The 16,464-nt window shown below is 36.5% G+C and overlaps 1 protein-coding gene across 1 annotated transcript in view; it reads left to right on the forward strand.

Annotated features, from left to right (window-relative positions):
- The window catches only part of LOC113677241 (uncharacterized), a 29,064-nt gene that overhangs the window by 4,232 nt on the left and 8,368 nt on the right, over positions 1 to 16,464 (forward strand). Inside the window, exons 8-28 of the mRNA XM_089207736.1 lie at positions 465 to 668; positions 1,059 to 1,148; positions 1,590 to 1,712; positions 2,690 to 2,755; positions 3,455 to 3,772; positions 4,419 to 4,487; positions 4,641 to 4,715; positions 5,003 to 5,083; positions 5,218 to 5,273; positions 5,422 to 5,518; positions 6,317 to 6,443; positions 6,752 to 6,807; positions 6,982 to 7,130; positions 7,966 to 8,029; positions 8,371 to 8,474; positions 9,214 to 9,280; positions 9,390 to 9,505; positions 11,235 to 11,309; positions 11,496 to 11,556; positions 11,926 to 11,958; positions 12,255 to 12,527. Of these exons, the coding sequence (XP_089063862.1) occupies positions 465 to 668; positions 1,059 to 1,148; positions 1,590 to 1,712; positions 2,690 to 2,755; positions 3,455 to 3,772; positions 4,419 to 4,487; positions 4,641 to 4,715; positions 5,003 to 5,083; positions 5,218 to 5,273; positions 5,422 to 5,518; positions 6,317 to 6,443; positions 6,752 to 6,807; positions 6,982 to 7,130; positions 7,966 to 8,029; positions 8,371 to 8,474; positions 9,214 to 9,280; positions 9,390 to 9,505; positions 11,235 to 11,309; positions 11,496 to 11,556; positions 11,926 to 11,958; positions 12,255 to 12,527 (2,304 nt within the window). The remainder of the gene's footprint in view (positions 1 to 464; positions 669 to 1,058; positions 1,149 to 1,589; positions 1,713 to 2,689; positions 2,756 to 3,454; positions 3,773 to 4,418; positions 4,488 to 4,640; positions 4,716 to 5,002; positions 5,084 to 5,217; positions 5,274 to 5,421; positions 5,519 to 6,316; positions 6,444 to 6,751; positions 6,808 to 6,981; positions 7,131 to 7,965; positions 8,030 to 8,370; positions 8,475 to 9,213; positions 9,281 to 9,389; positions 9,506 to 11,234; positions 11,310 to 11,495; positions 11,557 to 11,925; positions 11,959 to 12,254; positions 12,528 to 16,464) is intronic.

Genomic DNA, 16,464 nt, shown 5'->3' on the forward strand with positions numbered 1-16,464 from the left:
TTAATATTCTCATGACTTGTTTACTGGATAATCTTAATTAACTATAGGGGGAAGTTACTTGTTAATCACTTCTGGGAGTTGAAGGGTTGATTATCTAGAGGGGGAAGATTTCAATTCAAACAAAGGTTTGAATTTAGCAGGGTGTACAATGAATTGTGGCCCTCTAATTTGATCATCACAGCCCATGTGCTGTATTTAACTGAGAGAAATAGTAACAAAATCAATTCCAAACTTAAGTTTGAGTAGTTTTGTGGTCTGAAGTGGTAGGTAGCTATCTTAATATAATGATCAAAGTAGTCTGCTGTTATAAAAACACCTTTTACCCCATGATCTTATTTAATTTTCCTTACTGTCTGCAATAAAATTCTTTAATGTTGTGATGCAAATGAGTTTCTGACCCCACAAGAGGATGTGCTGTTGGGGAAAAAAATTCCAGCTCTATAACAATATATTCATGCTTTCAGATCAACACCATGTCTGGTGGCACAGTCCAGATGCAGCTTGAGTGCAAGTCCATGAGGAAACCAGGCTTAGAACAGTTAAAGAGCCCTTCATCTGTTGCCACAGCTATGGGGTATGAGACACTCAACAGGTTGACCATACCCATGGAGAGTGTGTTCAGTGGAACAGGTGATCTGCAGGATAAGATAAAACCTATGCCAACCACTGTAAGTAGTATTTAAATGATTATTAATAATGATATTCTTATTGTAGTCTTTTGAGGGTGAATCTGTGAGCTCATGTTGTAGAGCACTGGACTGGGAGCACTGGACTGGGAGCACTGGGAGGTTGATGGATTAAGCCCCAGACCAGGCTAATACTCAAGGTCTAAAAATGACTGAGGAGAATATGCTCCCTTTGCTATGACATCTGCTAATGAGCTTCTCAGATACTAAAAGTGGTTGGGCACTTCTGCCAACTGGGTTACGAAGCCACATTGGTTTCAGGAAAATTCTTTAGGCTTTGACAGGATTCTGGACTTTTCCTCATCATTTTAAATTCATAATATCATAGTTTTAAAATTAAGAACAAAAAAGTTTTACTTTTTGATTTCACAGACCTCTACTGGTATCATTCAGTTCTCAGTGCAGTATGCTAGAAATCAAGTGTTTATTGGTGCCCAGAACAGAAAGAATGACATTCTGGAGGTAAATGCTCCTCTTTACAGTGGCCAATTAACATTATATTCACTCTCACTGATGAAAGGCTAATGCTTGAAGCATCAGGTTATAAACTCTTTACAGTGACCAATTTACATTAATTTATCGGGTCAGTTAATAAAACCAAATTATCCTTATGTTATGCTCCATCACCAACACAGTACCACAGTTCTTTAGAAACTTACCCCTTATAATTAGGAGTCAAAAGGTTGAACACTTTGGGAATCCTGCTCCAGCAATTTAAGGGGAAGCAAGTGGCTGTAATTTAGCTTCCTATTCTAGGCAAGGTGGAAACGATTAGTCATCTTGATCAGTCTGCAGAAACTGGGATTAGTTCTGGTTGTGAAAATCAGGAGACTCATGCAGATGTTGATGAATAATTTGTTTACCAGTTGTAATGAATACATGATGATTTTTGTTTTTACACAGGTGTATGATATTGATATAGAGAACCTACCAATGTTTGTGTATCAACTTCCTCTGGGAACATCCAATGTTTTATTAACTGACAGGGTTATATTTACCATTACTCACCAAGAACAGTCAGAAGAGGTAATTAAGTTGCATATTGAATGATAGTGCATTCATTTCAACTGGCTTATCAGCTTGCTGAAAGAGTGAATATGGATAAAAACTCAGTTATCTGATCATAATATTGCACTTTAGGTACTGGTGTCAAAGATAGGACACTAGCATCTTTAATCAGATGCCTGATTGAAATGCCTGTGTCTGAAATTTCATTTAGACCCTTGGGTCTAAAATTGGATACTAGTGTCTGAAATTGCATTTTAGACACCATTGTCTAAAATTGGACACTACCCTGTAGTGTACAAATTTGGATTGTAGTGTCTTAACCCTTTAACTCCCAGAAGTGATGAACATGTAACTTCTCCCTATAATATGCATCTATTATCCAACAAACAGGTGAAGAGAATACTCAAATTTATCAGGTAGAATTTGTTACCTATATCTAATACCAAATTCTCCTAACTGACTCATAAGGAAACATGTAACAGCAATAGGGGAGAATTACCAATTAGATTCTGGGAGTTAAAGGGTTAAATCAGAAACTTGTGTCTTAAATTGAACACTTAAGTGTCTATAATCTGATGTCACTGTCTAAAATTGGACATAAGTGTCTGAAATCAGCAACTGTGTTTAAAATCAGACACTAGTATCCAAAATTGGACACTACTGTGTAAAATCAGCAATTAGTGTCCAAAACTAGCAGAGTATGCTCCTCTTTAAATGGAAATTGGTGAAACTTTCTTCTTATTATTTCTTACCTCTTAGTACCTCCTAATAACACGGCTTGGACTTCTTTCAATTTCCTTAGGTTAGAGGACTATTCTTTGAAAATTTCTTCGGTCTACTTGTAGTGCTTAAAGAAGGGAAACTCTGACCATGTAAACTAATCAGTAAATGGCCTCTATTTCAGTCGTATGTTTTCCACTCAACCAGTAACTCCACAGACTATTTGTTATATGAAATTTATAGTCAGGTTGGTTTGTTTGTTTGTTTGTTTGTAGACTTTGTTGAGCATCCAGTCTAGTCAGCTTGCAGAAACTTCTCTATCAGTACCAAAAACTCATCAGGTACAGCAATGTCAGACATTTGATAGATCCATGCTTGATCAGCTCTATAAATTGGTTATTTGATTACATTTAATTTAAGTATCATACATTTTGAGAATGACATGATTTAAAATTATACAGTATCAATAACTATTGCCTAAACTTGTATGTTTTGATATAATCAATCTTTTAAGTCATTCAGTGCTTGGATGTCAGTATGTAATTAAAGCTTAACTCTCGTCCCTTGACAACTTAAAATATAATTTACACAGAATCATTGAAATACTGTTGGATTCAGCATGAATCACTCAGGGAGACTTTTTTCTGCATTGGAATTCAAGTTTTGATCATTTTACACCATTGTTCCAAACTTTCGCATTAATAATTACTAAGTTTGTTAAAAGGTGTTTCTGAAAAGCAGCAAGAACAGTTTGTTGTTCAACATTGTGGGTTTTTAGTTAGAAATACCTGATTGTATTTTTGCAACTTAACCCTTTTATACCCTAGCATCAGTATACACATTCTCCATACTGTACTGGCAAGGAGAGTTTGTTTTACAATCAAGAGCTTCTTTGGTTCGTAATCATTTCCTTTATTCTCCCAACCTTAATGTGTGTTCAAGGGTGATATTGTAAGAAGAAATTAGATGCTAGTCACTCTGAGGAGTCAAAGGAAACTTAAGTAATCCAAGAGACTGTAATTTTCAAAATTCCTTTGCAGAAGACCGAGTCGAGTATCATCCAGACCTTTGTGTTACCACCTAGTGAAAAAATGGTTGCCATGTTTCAACACCCAGAGCTGGTGGAGAGTGTTATTGTCGTTGATGATCTTGATCATTCACATGCAACAAGCAGTTCTTCTGGGATATCACACACTGTGGATGGTGTGACCCTGGTCACAACATCTGGTGTTTTTAAATGCAGGCCAAAGATGTCACCTGAGAAATTGTTTCTAGAGCTAGCTGTCAACAGTGCTGACACATCAGCTGCCGATGTGCTTGCCATCACCACAGGCCTTGATGTGAATAAGTTGTATGAGGTGTGTGCATCACTATGTTCCTGTAATAGTGCTTTGGAATTATTTACAGATCGATTTTAAACGTCATCATCTTGTAGCTAGGGTGGGTTACTGTTACCAAGTTAGTGCAGTCACAATCAGTGTCAATGTGGTTTCTCTTGTGGGACATGGGAAGCCCTTATGAAGTTTACAAGAGCATTGTTGTGTACTTTTGCTGTATTTTACTTTGGTTCAGTTGTGCTAATGATCTCCTCTCTGCTAAGTAGGTTGTTAGGGTAATTTGGTATTATCAACTGAGTTGATCATGTAAATTGGCCACTGTAAAGAGTTTTAAAGCTGACATTTCAAGCGTTACAGCCCTTCATCAGAGTGAATGGAGGAATTGTGGGTTGTGTGTGTATATTTATATGCAGGAAATGGAGCTACACTTTTGGTGTAAATATGGTGATGGGAAAACAAGAATAAATTAATTGAATGAAAACCACTCGTTGATACTGTGGGTATTAAGATCAGTGCCAAAAGAGATTGATAACCTCCTTTTACAACCTTTACAACACCTATCTCTCAATGCCATTGGCAAAGTGTTTTGATTGATTGTTGTGGAAAATGTCCACTGGAAATTCAGTAACAGTCTAATAATGCAGGCAATTATTTATCTTTCTTTCAGATGGCTGGTGATGAGGCATTGAAAAAGGAGAACTTTGAACATGCATTAGAACTGTACCATTTATCCAAGGTAAGGGGGGAGAGGGAGAGGGGTGTGACTGATCTCTAATGGGGTGGTTACCTACTCTACCCAGAAGGACAATAATATAATTATTCTTCACTGCTCTATTAAGCAAAAATTCAAATTGAAATTGTAACATGAAAGTTTTTCTTGTCTGTTCAGTGCTCATTTGAGAGACGTGTGGCTCAATTTGCAAAACATGGCAGGGTTGCAGATATCCTCGCTCATCTCAGACAGGTAAAAATGCTTTAATTTGTATTTTGATTTATGGGTAGAAATGATGAAGTGTTAATTAATTAAAAGTTGATTTGAGGTATTTCATCACAAGTATTTTGTCCATCAATTAAGTAAATGTCATTTTTTTTCTAGATACATAACACTGGAAGTGTAGAAATGAATTTGTGTTAAAAAAAGATGTTTTAATTTTCATTCAAGGGAACACAGCAATAGAAAATGTTAGATGTTAAATGTTTGATGAAATATCATCAAAATTACAATGTAATCTTTGCTTTGCTTTTTTCAAGGCACTCAGTAAGCACAGTGATGTTCACATTGCAGAAAGGAAACAGCTATCCAATCTTACACTCTTCTGCTTCATACAACAGGTTCTTGCCAAATGATGTATTTTAGAACATCCTTGTTAAGTTTAGACCCTGGAGTTTTAAGTATCAGCTGTGGTGAGCCTCATTTATTAATGAAACCGCAGACTTCAAACTATAACATCACCTTTTATTCACAGGTTTTGTATCATAGTGGAAATGCAGTTCAGCAACAGACACTCTCTGAAGCATTTAGGTGTGGCCACAGTCATTTTAATCAATAAATTACTAGTAATTGCTTATTGCTCTTCTTTTTTAATTGTTCCCTTAACTAATGACTGTAATAAACAGTACTCATCTGGTGATCAGTATACTTTTTTTTAACATCATTATGTCTCCTTCAGCCAATTCCTGAATGATAATTTTGACTATGATGAGCTCACTGCCTTGGAACAGCTATCAGCATATGGTCTCAAGAACTTCATGTTTGATGTAGCTAAGGTTAGTGAGAGAGGTGTAGGTAAACTGATCAAAAATTCGCACTTGCAAATGCTTTTTACATCCAATTCCCACCCCGCCCGTCTATTGATTTGGGATTTATGGTCACTTAACCCTTCACACCCTAACATCAGTATGCATATTCTCCATACTGTTTCTATACAATTCCTTAGGTGCTGACAAGGAGAATTTGTTTATCAATCAAGAAAATTTTAAGTTAGTGATCATTTCCTTCATTCTCATGACCTTACTGTGTGATACAGGGGTTATTCTGTTGGGAGAAATTAGATGCTGGTCACCCTCTGGGGTCAAAGGGTTAATTACTTAATGTTTCACTTCACCTAGCCTGTCTCTCTCTTTGTTTCTTCATTTGTCACAGCCAGTTACTTCAGTCTAGGCAGATACTTGAAGTGTTCTCTGGAGATTTTTTTAATAACATCCACTCAGCTATAAAAATACTCTAGTTGGCAAAGGTTAACAATTATTTTTAGCTCAAGATCATGGGTATTGCACTGCTTTGTTGGATTAAAGTAGGCAGTGCTTCAAAACTAAGTAATCAATGAAAATGCAAGCTGTGGTAGCTTCTGTAGAACACTGCACTTACTTCAAATCCTATTTAGAAACTTGAGGCTTGTGAAGCCTACAAAATGAGATCATGGAAAGTAACTTCAGACTGACTTTAAATAATTTGAACAGTTTGTCAGTGGTTTTGACTGTATTGCATGATGTTGCAAAATGCACAATTAATAATCTTAGTGGAAAGACTGAATTGAGACTCAGTCAGTTGTATTTTATTCACAGGCAAGAGGGCTCATGGCTAAAACTCTGGACGTGCTTGCACAGAAAGGACAGTTTCATCTCTCATGTGAACTTCAGGGCAAGTTAGCATCTAGAGGGTTCACTGATATCATCAGCAGAAGTGCCAATGGTGAGAAAGATTTTATTGCAGTACTTGAATAGAAAGTTTGATCGATTTGCATTCAATTTGATAGGATGGTCTTGCATTAAGTGTTCTATTGAGTTGTGCCTGTTCAGAATTTTTTTTAAGTAAAGAAAAAATGCTTACTTTGGAAGATGCTTGAAAATTTTACTGAAAATGCTTTTAATTTGTGACTTATGAGGTTTATTATTTTAAGCTTCAGATGCTAGCCCAACAAAGAACAATGATGCATTCATTTGTTATTAACTTTATTTGATATTCACCTCCAACTTATAATTACTCTGTTTGTATAATAGGTGCTTTCATACATTGCATGGACCCTAAGGATGCAGTATCATTTCTGTTGTCAAAGGTACTATGAGGCAAAATCATTTCCTACATGTAATCTGCCTAGGTATTTTTATTTTAGTGGTCAGTACTGTTGTATCATAAACATGATGTGGAAGGTTTTTAAGTGGAGGGTAATCATTTTGCTTAATTATAATTTTTATTGAACTGACTTTTCTTAATATGTTCCTTTGTATAGCCTGAAACTATTTTAAGTCATATGAAATTCATTCTATCTCATCTGACGTCGCTGAATGAAGAAAGCTTGGTGCATGTTGCTCGAGTTCTGGACCCATCTCGTCCCTCATTTAGATCCTTGGCAAGTAAAATGAGCCCTCCAAAGCAGAGGTAAGAATTTGTTATTGTTAACTCTTTAACTCCCAGGAGTGATTATCATGTAATTTCTCCCAATAATATCCCTTCCTTATCCAAAAAAGAGATAGTGAGAATTCTCAAACTTATCAGGTACAAGTTTTTTTCTTGATCTAACACCAAATTCTCATAACTAAGTCACAGAAAAATATGTAGCAGCTAGAGGAGAGAATTAACAATCAGATCTTGGGAGTTAAAGGGTCAATAAAGACTGAGATTAGTCATGCATTTGGATATTAACTGTGTCAAAAAGTGATAACAACAGTTCTTGTTTATCCTGAAGTAAAAAAAATAAATAGAAGGGTTTGAAGTTGTTTTCAAGGAACTTTAAAAGATAAGTAATTTATGACTACTGTACATATTGTGACTAACATCCATGAAAGTTGAATAAAAGACCTCTTGTTGCAGCGTTTAGATCACCCTTGATGAAGGCACTAGACAGGAGTGGCGAAATGTTGGGTCTATGAATTTTAACTTCTTTGGTTACATTCATTAAATCTGCAAACCAGTCAGTAGCATCAAACTATGTCAGGCTACATTTTACTTAAAGTTTGTTTATTTATACAATCAATAAGTTGAACACTATATCATGCATCAGTTGTAATGCACACTACCATGATAGCAATTGAGAAATACAGCTGGAGGGTGTAAGTGGTTCAAGATGTTGATGATCACTACTAATCCAAATTACAACAACTGAGTAATAAACAATAATTATCATGATTGTGATAGTGATAAAAGCAACCATTGTGATAGTTATTGATTAGAGTTCACATAAATAGGCTGATGTTTGACATTCATTTTGTTTCAGGACTATATCTGGAAGCTCGATCAGCTCAGTACTTTCTGTTGAAAGTACAGTCAGCTTTGGACAGGTCTGTCACAGTTAGTTTTTTTTAATACAATAAAGCATTTTAATTATTTAAATTACCCATACACATTCAACATTCAACAGAAGATCATTGAAATCTCCAAAGGAAGGAACTTTTTTCATTGATTGTTGCAAAAGATGTAGGGAGTTATTATGGATTAAGGAATGAGTGTGATGTAGAGGTGGTGGGGGGGGGGGGGGAGTGGATAAGCTGTTATGATAAATTTTTATGGAATATTTATGAACTAAACTGGAACAAGATGACAAAGATTCAAAAGATCCGTTGATCTTACCTTCTGCAAACTTCTAAATAAATGTTGAATTTTTCCTTTGTGATATATACAGGAGGATACTAAGCAAGCTTCCCTGCAGGATCTGATTGAGCTGTTTTTATGTTGTCTTTTGGTTCTAAATCATCTCAGGGATGACAAGTTGGATGCTGATGCAAGGTGTGTATTCCTTTTTATTTCAATAAATTTTATAAATTTAGGGTGATGTCAAAAGTAGAAGGCCACCAGCAAAAATGATTCATCTACTCTGGTCCATGTTTCAGTTTCTATCTCCATTTCTTTGAGAGAGATGGGCAGGTGTTTTTCATTTTTGATTGGTTAAGAGTCATCTTTTAACCACTAGGACCATGCCCCCAGATCTGTTCTCCCCCAGATCTGTTCTTCCCCAGCTCCTTCTCTTAAATGCTTGTGCTTTTGCCATCCCTGTATGTTAAAGGTACGTCAAATATGACTTTTTTTTCAGGCAATGTAAGCCCAGTTTTTTAAAAATAAATTATTTTTTAATGTTGGCATCTTTGAAATGAGAGTTAAGGTTCTTGTCAGTACATGAATAATAGCTGCAAATCATATTGGGCTATTGTGAGTCATTGAATAAATTAGGGTAAGTTTCTTATTAAAAGAAACTGTGGTGCTGCATTGGTGGAAGAGTATAACAAGATAATGTACTATTATTAACCAAGTTGATAACGTGAATTAGCCATGGTAAAGAGTTTCAAAGCTGACATTCCGAGCATAACCCCTTCCTTAGAGCGGATGATTCAATTTCATGAAGGTCCAATGCTTGAAACGTCAGCTTTGAAACTCTTTATGGCAGCCAATTAATGCTATCTCAGTTGATAATACTACTTAAAAACTACCCTATTGTGAGTCATTGATACTTTTTATTGTCCTCGTCCAGAGTTGCGGCATTAAAGTGTATTTCTGGTGGTGACCAAGCTTCTGAAAATAGTCATGGAAGGAAGAGGGTAATGTCAAGTGTTTGAGTTCTTAAATCATGGTATTTAGTGAACCACATTCTGTAGCACTCTTCCTATTCCCCACAAACCAAGTAATGATTGTTCCTGTTCATAATAGGAAGGAACAGTGGAGTTCCTGTGCAGGCCTGTCAGGTTGTCTTGTGGTCAACAACACTCAGCTGTTGTTAGCTCATCAGGGGATGTTTATACCTGGGGAAGATCGCAAAAAGGAAGGTACATGTGCTGCCAAAAAACATCTCTACAGAATTAAATGCAGTTATATTTATGACAATGAAAGTCTGCCAAATGTTAAATCATCACTGTGCACCTGCTTACAGCATCAATATTGACAAATATTTTTCTGTTAACAAGGTTACCAAGGCTGTGCTCTAACGGCGCCCGGTCGCCTGAGGCGACTAACATTTGGCCTCGGGTGACTGAAAGTATTTTCTTGGTCGCCCGGCCGGGCGACTGGCTGGTGTTGGTTTCTTGATTTACAGTCAAAAAAAAAAAAAGAAAATGTTCTTCAATCGGGCGCGCGTTGATATTCAAAGGTCGTTCCACGTGAATTTACGTGTAACATAATCATCGACTTTGATCGTGACAAGCTGCACAGTTCTCGATTTTAACCGCTTTTCCAAATAGTATTATAATTTTTCCTTTAAATCAGGATGGCTCGTTAGTTAGTTTTTGAAAAGCAATTGTTACTTCTGCTCTGACAGGCGTAAAGTACGGTTGACGATTAATAAATCGCTAAATGAACACGGGAGTCGTTCTTTTAAAAGAAAATGTTGTTCCATCGGGCGCGCGTTGATGTTCAAAGGTCGTTCCACGTGAATTCACATGTAGCATAATCCTTGACTTTGAACTTGACTAGCTGCACAGTTTTCGATTTTAACGGCTTTTCCAATAGCATTAAAATTTTTCCTTTTAATTGGGATGGCTCATCAGCTAGTTTTTCAAAAGAAGTTGTTACTTCTGCTCTGATAAGCGTAAAGTACGGTCGGCGATTAATAAATCGCTGAATAAACACGGGAGTCGCTCTTCTATGCTAATTTAATATTTTAGCCGGCTTTTTACTGCCGTGTCTGCGAGGCAAAAACATAACTTAAGATTATTTTTCCAGTAAAACACGATGTATAAAAAAGAAAAGATACGTTTTTTTTTGTGATTGTTTTAGAAACGGGTATAAACTCTATAAGTCCCGCATTGTCCTTGGTGTCGTGACAAGTTATTACGTATCACGCACTAAAAATAAAATCGACCGAATCCACAAAAAGCTCATTCGTCTTGAACATTTCACCGGTAGGTTTTCAGGAGGTCAAAGGATACGATGTTTCATGAACATAAAAACAATAAATAAATGCACATAGTTCTATTTGACTCGTTACGAAAACAGTTTGTTTAATTTTTAATAATTAACTGACTGATTTATTAATTTGGGCGACCAACTAGGAGGCCCGGGCACCTCAGTTAAAATGTTTGGGAGTCCGAAGGGCTCCCCGAAATTTTCATTTGGGCGACCATCTTTTAGGCCTGGGCACTCAAGCTAAAACGCTTGGGAGCCCGAAGGGCTCCCTGAAATTTTCCTTAGAGCACAGCCTTGGGTTACTGTTAGTTGTTAATTCAGAGAATAAACCACAGGATACATAGGTCTCCCACTTTGTGTAGGGAACAGGACAGCTTCAAGTTGGTATTCCCAATAATGGGGTAGTCCATATATACAGTGGGTTTACTACTGGCATTTAAATAAATGGTACCAAGTTTCTAAAGGTGTGGCACAAGTAAGTAGGGATGTGCCTTCAGTCTTCCTCTGGTTAGTATTTCCTAGCTAAACAGGGTTGATTCACCCACCCGCTGTATTTATCTATGCTCAAGAATTTACCATTTCTGGTTTTATGTGCTGATTAGATTGTGTGGAGTATAACCAAATAAATGTTTTCTTCCAAATTTCTTGCTGCAGATTGGGCCATGGAGATTTAATTGAGGAAGAAGGAAAATCTGTTCCTTTTCGGGTTGAAATTCTCCACATGCACAGGTTGGTTTTATTGAAGTGAGATTTGGTTTTTCAAATGTTTTTGAAATGCTTCAGGAATGATTTTTTATCTTTCTCATGATGTTCTTTTACTGATGTAATGTTGGTTGCAAATTGAATGCCATTGACTGATTGGTTCAGTGTCTTCCTCCTCTTTTAAGCAGAGTGTAATTATCTTCTTTGCTTTAGGATTAATGTGTTGTCAGTAGCTTGTGGAATGGAACACACGTTGGCTCTCTGCAGTGATGGGGTAAGAGCTAGCCAAAGTTATGAACCTGTTGCTTGCTTTCAAGAAGATCAAGATCAGAAGTTTTGCTCATTCATCTCAGCAAGAGAGTTGAAATTTTGATGTGAATAATACATTAATACAGGCTGAACCCTCTCAGCAGACTTAAAGAAGGACTGCCCTCATCTTAGGCAGGAACCATTAACCATGATTCATATTCTTAGCAAGAGGCAATAAATATTTATTTAATATGTTGATGAGAGGGTAGCTTGCATGAAATATGTGTAATGGATTAATTTGATTATGTCCACAATACATTTTAATCTATTGATGTGAGGGCAGCTAGGAAGAAGCATATGTTTGGGATTAATTTTATTATTTCTCCTCACTTAGGTGTATTCTTGGGGATCATCAGAGTATGGACAGGTAGGAAACAGCAGTGGGAATATAGTTATCAGCATCCTTGCAAGATTGCCATTTTGATTTTAAAAATGCAGAGCCCTAGCTACCTGACTGTCATTTTGTGAAGTGCTTGTTTTGTAGTTTTCAACTAGTATATGAAATTCCTACAAAAATTTCCCATGGTGTAAGCTATCTGGTTTCATATGATTGTGACAAGCTCTTTTTAGTGACAATTTTGAATCAGGTAATGCATTATTTGGAAATAATTTCATGTTTTCACAAAAATAGTTTTAACAATGGTGTGTTATTTTGTTGTAAAGCTTGGTCAAGGAGACATACGGCAACAGACAAGGCCTGTTTACATTACTGAGCTGTCGGACAAGAAATGTATAGCAGTTATGTGTGGACACTATCACTCTATGGCTCTGTTAGCAGATCACCGGGTGTGGTCATGGGGATGGGGTGTCCATGGACAGTTAGGAGTGGGTAGCATTGAAGATGCGCTCCTGCCAACACGTGTGCAAACACTTGATGAATATCAAGTGACTGCACTAGCTGCTGGATATTCACACAGTGCAGTACTTACAGCTCAGGTTGGTTTTGGTTTTTTATTATAAATTCTGCACCTGAATAAGTAAAGCTTCTTTTTGAATGATGAAATGCAGTGGCAGAGCAATATTCAAAGCCAGAACTAATCCAAGTGATTAGAATACTGGTGTTCCCCTTGGGACAGGACACCAGTACACAGCAGGCTACCCCCTTTCCTCCCCCCCCCCTCTTTTTAGCATTGTGTCAGGTTTTCTTTTAGAGTTTGTTGGTATCCATTTTACTGAGAAAAGGCACTGTAAGAGAAAAGATTCTTCCCCAGGAACATGCAAACATGATATTGATGTAACAAGAGTTAAAACATGGACCTGGTGATCTAGAGCCTGGCATACAAACTATTAGTTTATTATATCTCCCACCCAGTGAGTTTTATGCCCTGACCAAAACATTGTATTTTGACATGAGTGTTATTACTAACCTGGGTTATGAGACAAGAGACTCTGCAGCCATGAAAGAACTTAATAGGACCCACATCAAGTAAAAGCCATGCATTTGAATTATTACAGTAAATGAAAGCATGGCAATGTTTTCCAACCTCATTTAAATCACAGTTGTGGGGTGATGATTTTAGTGAGAAGTGACCTTGATTTTAGCGTTAAGTCCATTAATTTGGATACCGAGGGCCGCTCAATTATAATGGAAGCTGAGGTACAAGGCTCATTATTCTTGTTTGTTAATATTTATGCTCCCAACAAGGTTCAAGATCAATGCCGTTTTTTTGAAAATTTAAATAAAAACATTGAACATTTCGCTGTTAACAAAGAGCATAGGATAATTGTAGGGGGAGATTTCAATGTCACACTGGACTCCGATCTTGATTGTTCCGGTGGAAAACCTTTTAAGAAAGAGTCTGTCCAAAAAATACAAGACTTATGTCTCGATTTCGACTTAGTAGACATTTGGTGAATTCGAAATCCGGAATGTAAACGTTTTACGTGGAGGCAAAAAAATCCTTTCATTCAGAGAAGACTTGACTATTGGCTAATCAATGATTCTTCCCAGGATGATATTGAGAAATCTGATATCATTCCTTCGATCAATTCAGACCACTCGGCAATTTTTCTTCATCTTAATAGTTTAGACAAACCGGAATACGGTCCCTCCTTCTGGAAATTTAATGCCAGTCTCATCGACGATGATGATTTTGTCACATTGATAAATGAAAGTGTGCCTATGTGGTTAAAGGAATTCGAAGAAGTTACAGATAAAAGACTGTTGTGGGATTTAATTAAGTACAGAATCAGACAAGTTTCAATTAAGTATAGTAAAGAGAAAGCGCTCAAAAAAAGAAAAAAGATTTCTGATCTTGAGACCTCTCTAAGGATTTGTGAGGAAAAGTGCAATGAGTCACCAACCTTTGAGAATCAGGAGGAGCTTGAAATGTTGAAAATGGAATACGATTCTATTTATGAACAGATAGCAAAGGGAGCCATTATTCGATCAAAAGCCACATGGTATGAGAAAGGCAAAAAAAGCAACAAGTATTTTCTAAATCTGGAAACGCATAAAAAAGCTAAAAGCTCTGTTCGCAAAGTCTTTAACAGTGAAGGTGTGCTAATCACAGACCCTAAAAGAATTCTCCAAGAGATACAAAATTTTTATTCCAATCTTTGTAAACATGATCCCCTTAGACCATCAGAGGAGATGCTAAATTTTTTCTTGAATAACTCTGAAATACCGAAACTCGCTAATAATGAGGCTCGAAACTGTGATGGAAAATTAACAGTTGACGAGTGTTACAAGAGTCTTCAGCTTTTTGAAAGCAACAAGTCACCAGGTAATGATGGATTAACGGCTGAATTTTATAGAGCTTTTTGGCACATTTTAGGAAATCTGATGGTAGGCAGTTTAAACTACTCTTATGATTATGGCGAGTTGTCAAATTCCCAAAAGGAAGCCATTATCACCTTAATTGAGAAAAAGGATAAAGACAAACGGGATTTGTCGAATTGGAGACCAATCTCACTTATCAATGTGGATGTAAAAATAGGGTCAAAAGCTATTGCAAAAAGATTAGAGAAGGTCTTACCAAACATCATACATTATAATCAATGTGCATATGTTAAGGGAAGAACTATTTTTGACGCAGTCAGAACGACAGAAGATGTCATGGAATTCTCACAAAGGTATAATCTTGAAGGGAGAATGATTTGTATAGATTTCAAAAAGGCCTTCGATACTGTCAGTAGAGGTTTTCTATTTCGCACTCTAACCTCTTTTGGTTTTGGTCCATCATTTTTGCAATGGATACACACATTTTACAACAACATCTTAAGTTGTGTCATAAACAATGGTTTTTCTACCCAGCCCTTTGCAGTTGAAAGGGGAGTGAGACAAGGAGACCCCCTCTCTGCTTACCTGTTCATTATAGCACTAGAAATTCTTTGTATTAGGGTACGCAGTAGTAAAGATATTAATGGTATTAAGGTAGATAATGAAGAGATCAGATTAAGCCTTTTCGCAGATGATTTAACTGGTTTTTTGAAAGATAATCTTTCGCTTGTGAACTTTCTTAAACTTATAAAAGATTACGGGACTTGTTCAGGCCTGAAGATTAACCACGATAAATCAGAAATAATGATATTGGGTAATTGTTCTTCTACTCTACAACAAGACAATGTCGTTTCATGCAACTTAAAAATTAAAAAAGTTGTTAAAATTCTGGGAGTGCACTTCACCTATGATTTTCGATCGAAACAAAAATTAAATGTTGATGAATTAATTAGTTCCATTCAACAAAAACTACGAATTTGGAGGTGGAGGGATTTGACGATTATCGGAAGAATTCAAATTGTCAAAACTTTTATCATTCCTATTTTCCTGTACCGCGCGAGTTTGATATCAGTAAATAGGGAATTTGTGAAAGATGTGAACAAAATTATCTTCGATTTTATCTGGAAGGGGAAGGACAAAATCAAACGCTCTGCTCTCATTGGTAACATTGAAGATGGGGGACTTAAAGCCCCACATTTAGATTCTATAATAGAGACTCAGAGAATCCTCTGTTGCAAAAAGTTGGCAAGCGATCAACCGAGCAATTGGAAAAAAATTGTACTGCATTATCTTGAACCTGTGGGGGGTAAACTTATTTTATGTTGCGATTTTGATCTGAAGAAATTGCCCATAAAGCTTCCAGCATTTTATGAAGAATGCTTTAAAAGTTTCGCAAAATGTTCCGCAGCAACTCACACAAGTATACAGGATCAAAATAGACAAGATCTTTCAAAAGCTATTGTGTGGAATAATAAATTTATTTGTATCGGTGGCAAATCTGTGTATTTTAAAAATCTCGCAGAAAAAGGAATTCTTCGAATAGGGGATCTAATCTCGGAAAATAACGAATTTATTGTTAAAAGTAATTACAAGTTGAGAGAATTAAACACCTCGCCGTTAGATATATTTAGACTTATTTCTGTAATAGACGCCTTACCAGTTGAATGGCGCGAATCATTAAACACGCTTGCTTCTACAGCTGACGAGCCTTTCAATTTGTATAATGAAATTAAATTAAGTTTTAATGACAAAAACGTTTTAATTGAAACAGTCATTTCAAAGACTATATATAAAGAACTTCGAAATAGAATCATCACTCCACCGACTGCCCAACTGAATTTTAAGACTCATTTTGTTAATGATGTTTTAGAATGGAAAGAGATTTACAGCTTGCCATTTCGTACTTCCTTGGACACAAAATCGCGTGAATTCCAGTATAAACTACTTAACAGGTGTCTCATCACAAATTCTTTTTTAAACAAAATTGGTATTATTCCATCCCCGGCGTGTTCCTTCTGTGGCGAGTTGAACGAATCCTTGGAGCATTTTTTTATTTCTTGTCGTTATACTAAGGATTTCTGGGCTGAGGTAATAAAGTGGTTCGATAATCAAGGCGTAAAGATAAAACATCTCTCTGAAAAAGATATAATG

Source organism: Pocillopora damicornis, chromosome 5 (assembly GCF_964200805.1).
Source record: "Pocillopora damicornis chromosome 5, jaPocDami1.2, whole genome shotgun sequence".
NCBI lineage: Eukaryota > Metazoa > Cnidaria > Anthozoa > Scleractinia > Pocilloporidae > Pocillopora > Pocillopora damicornis.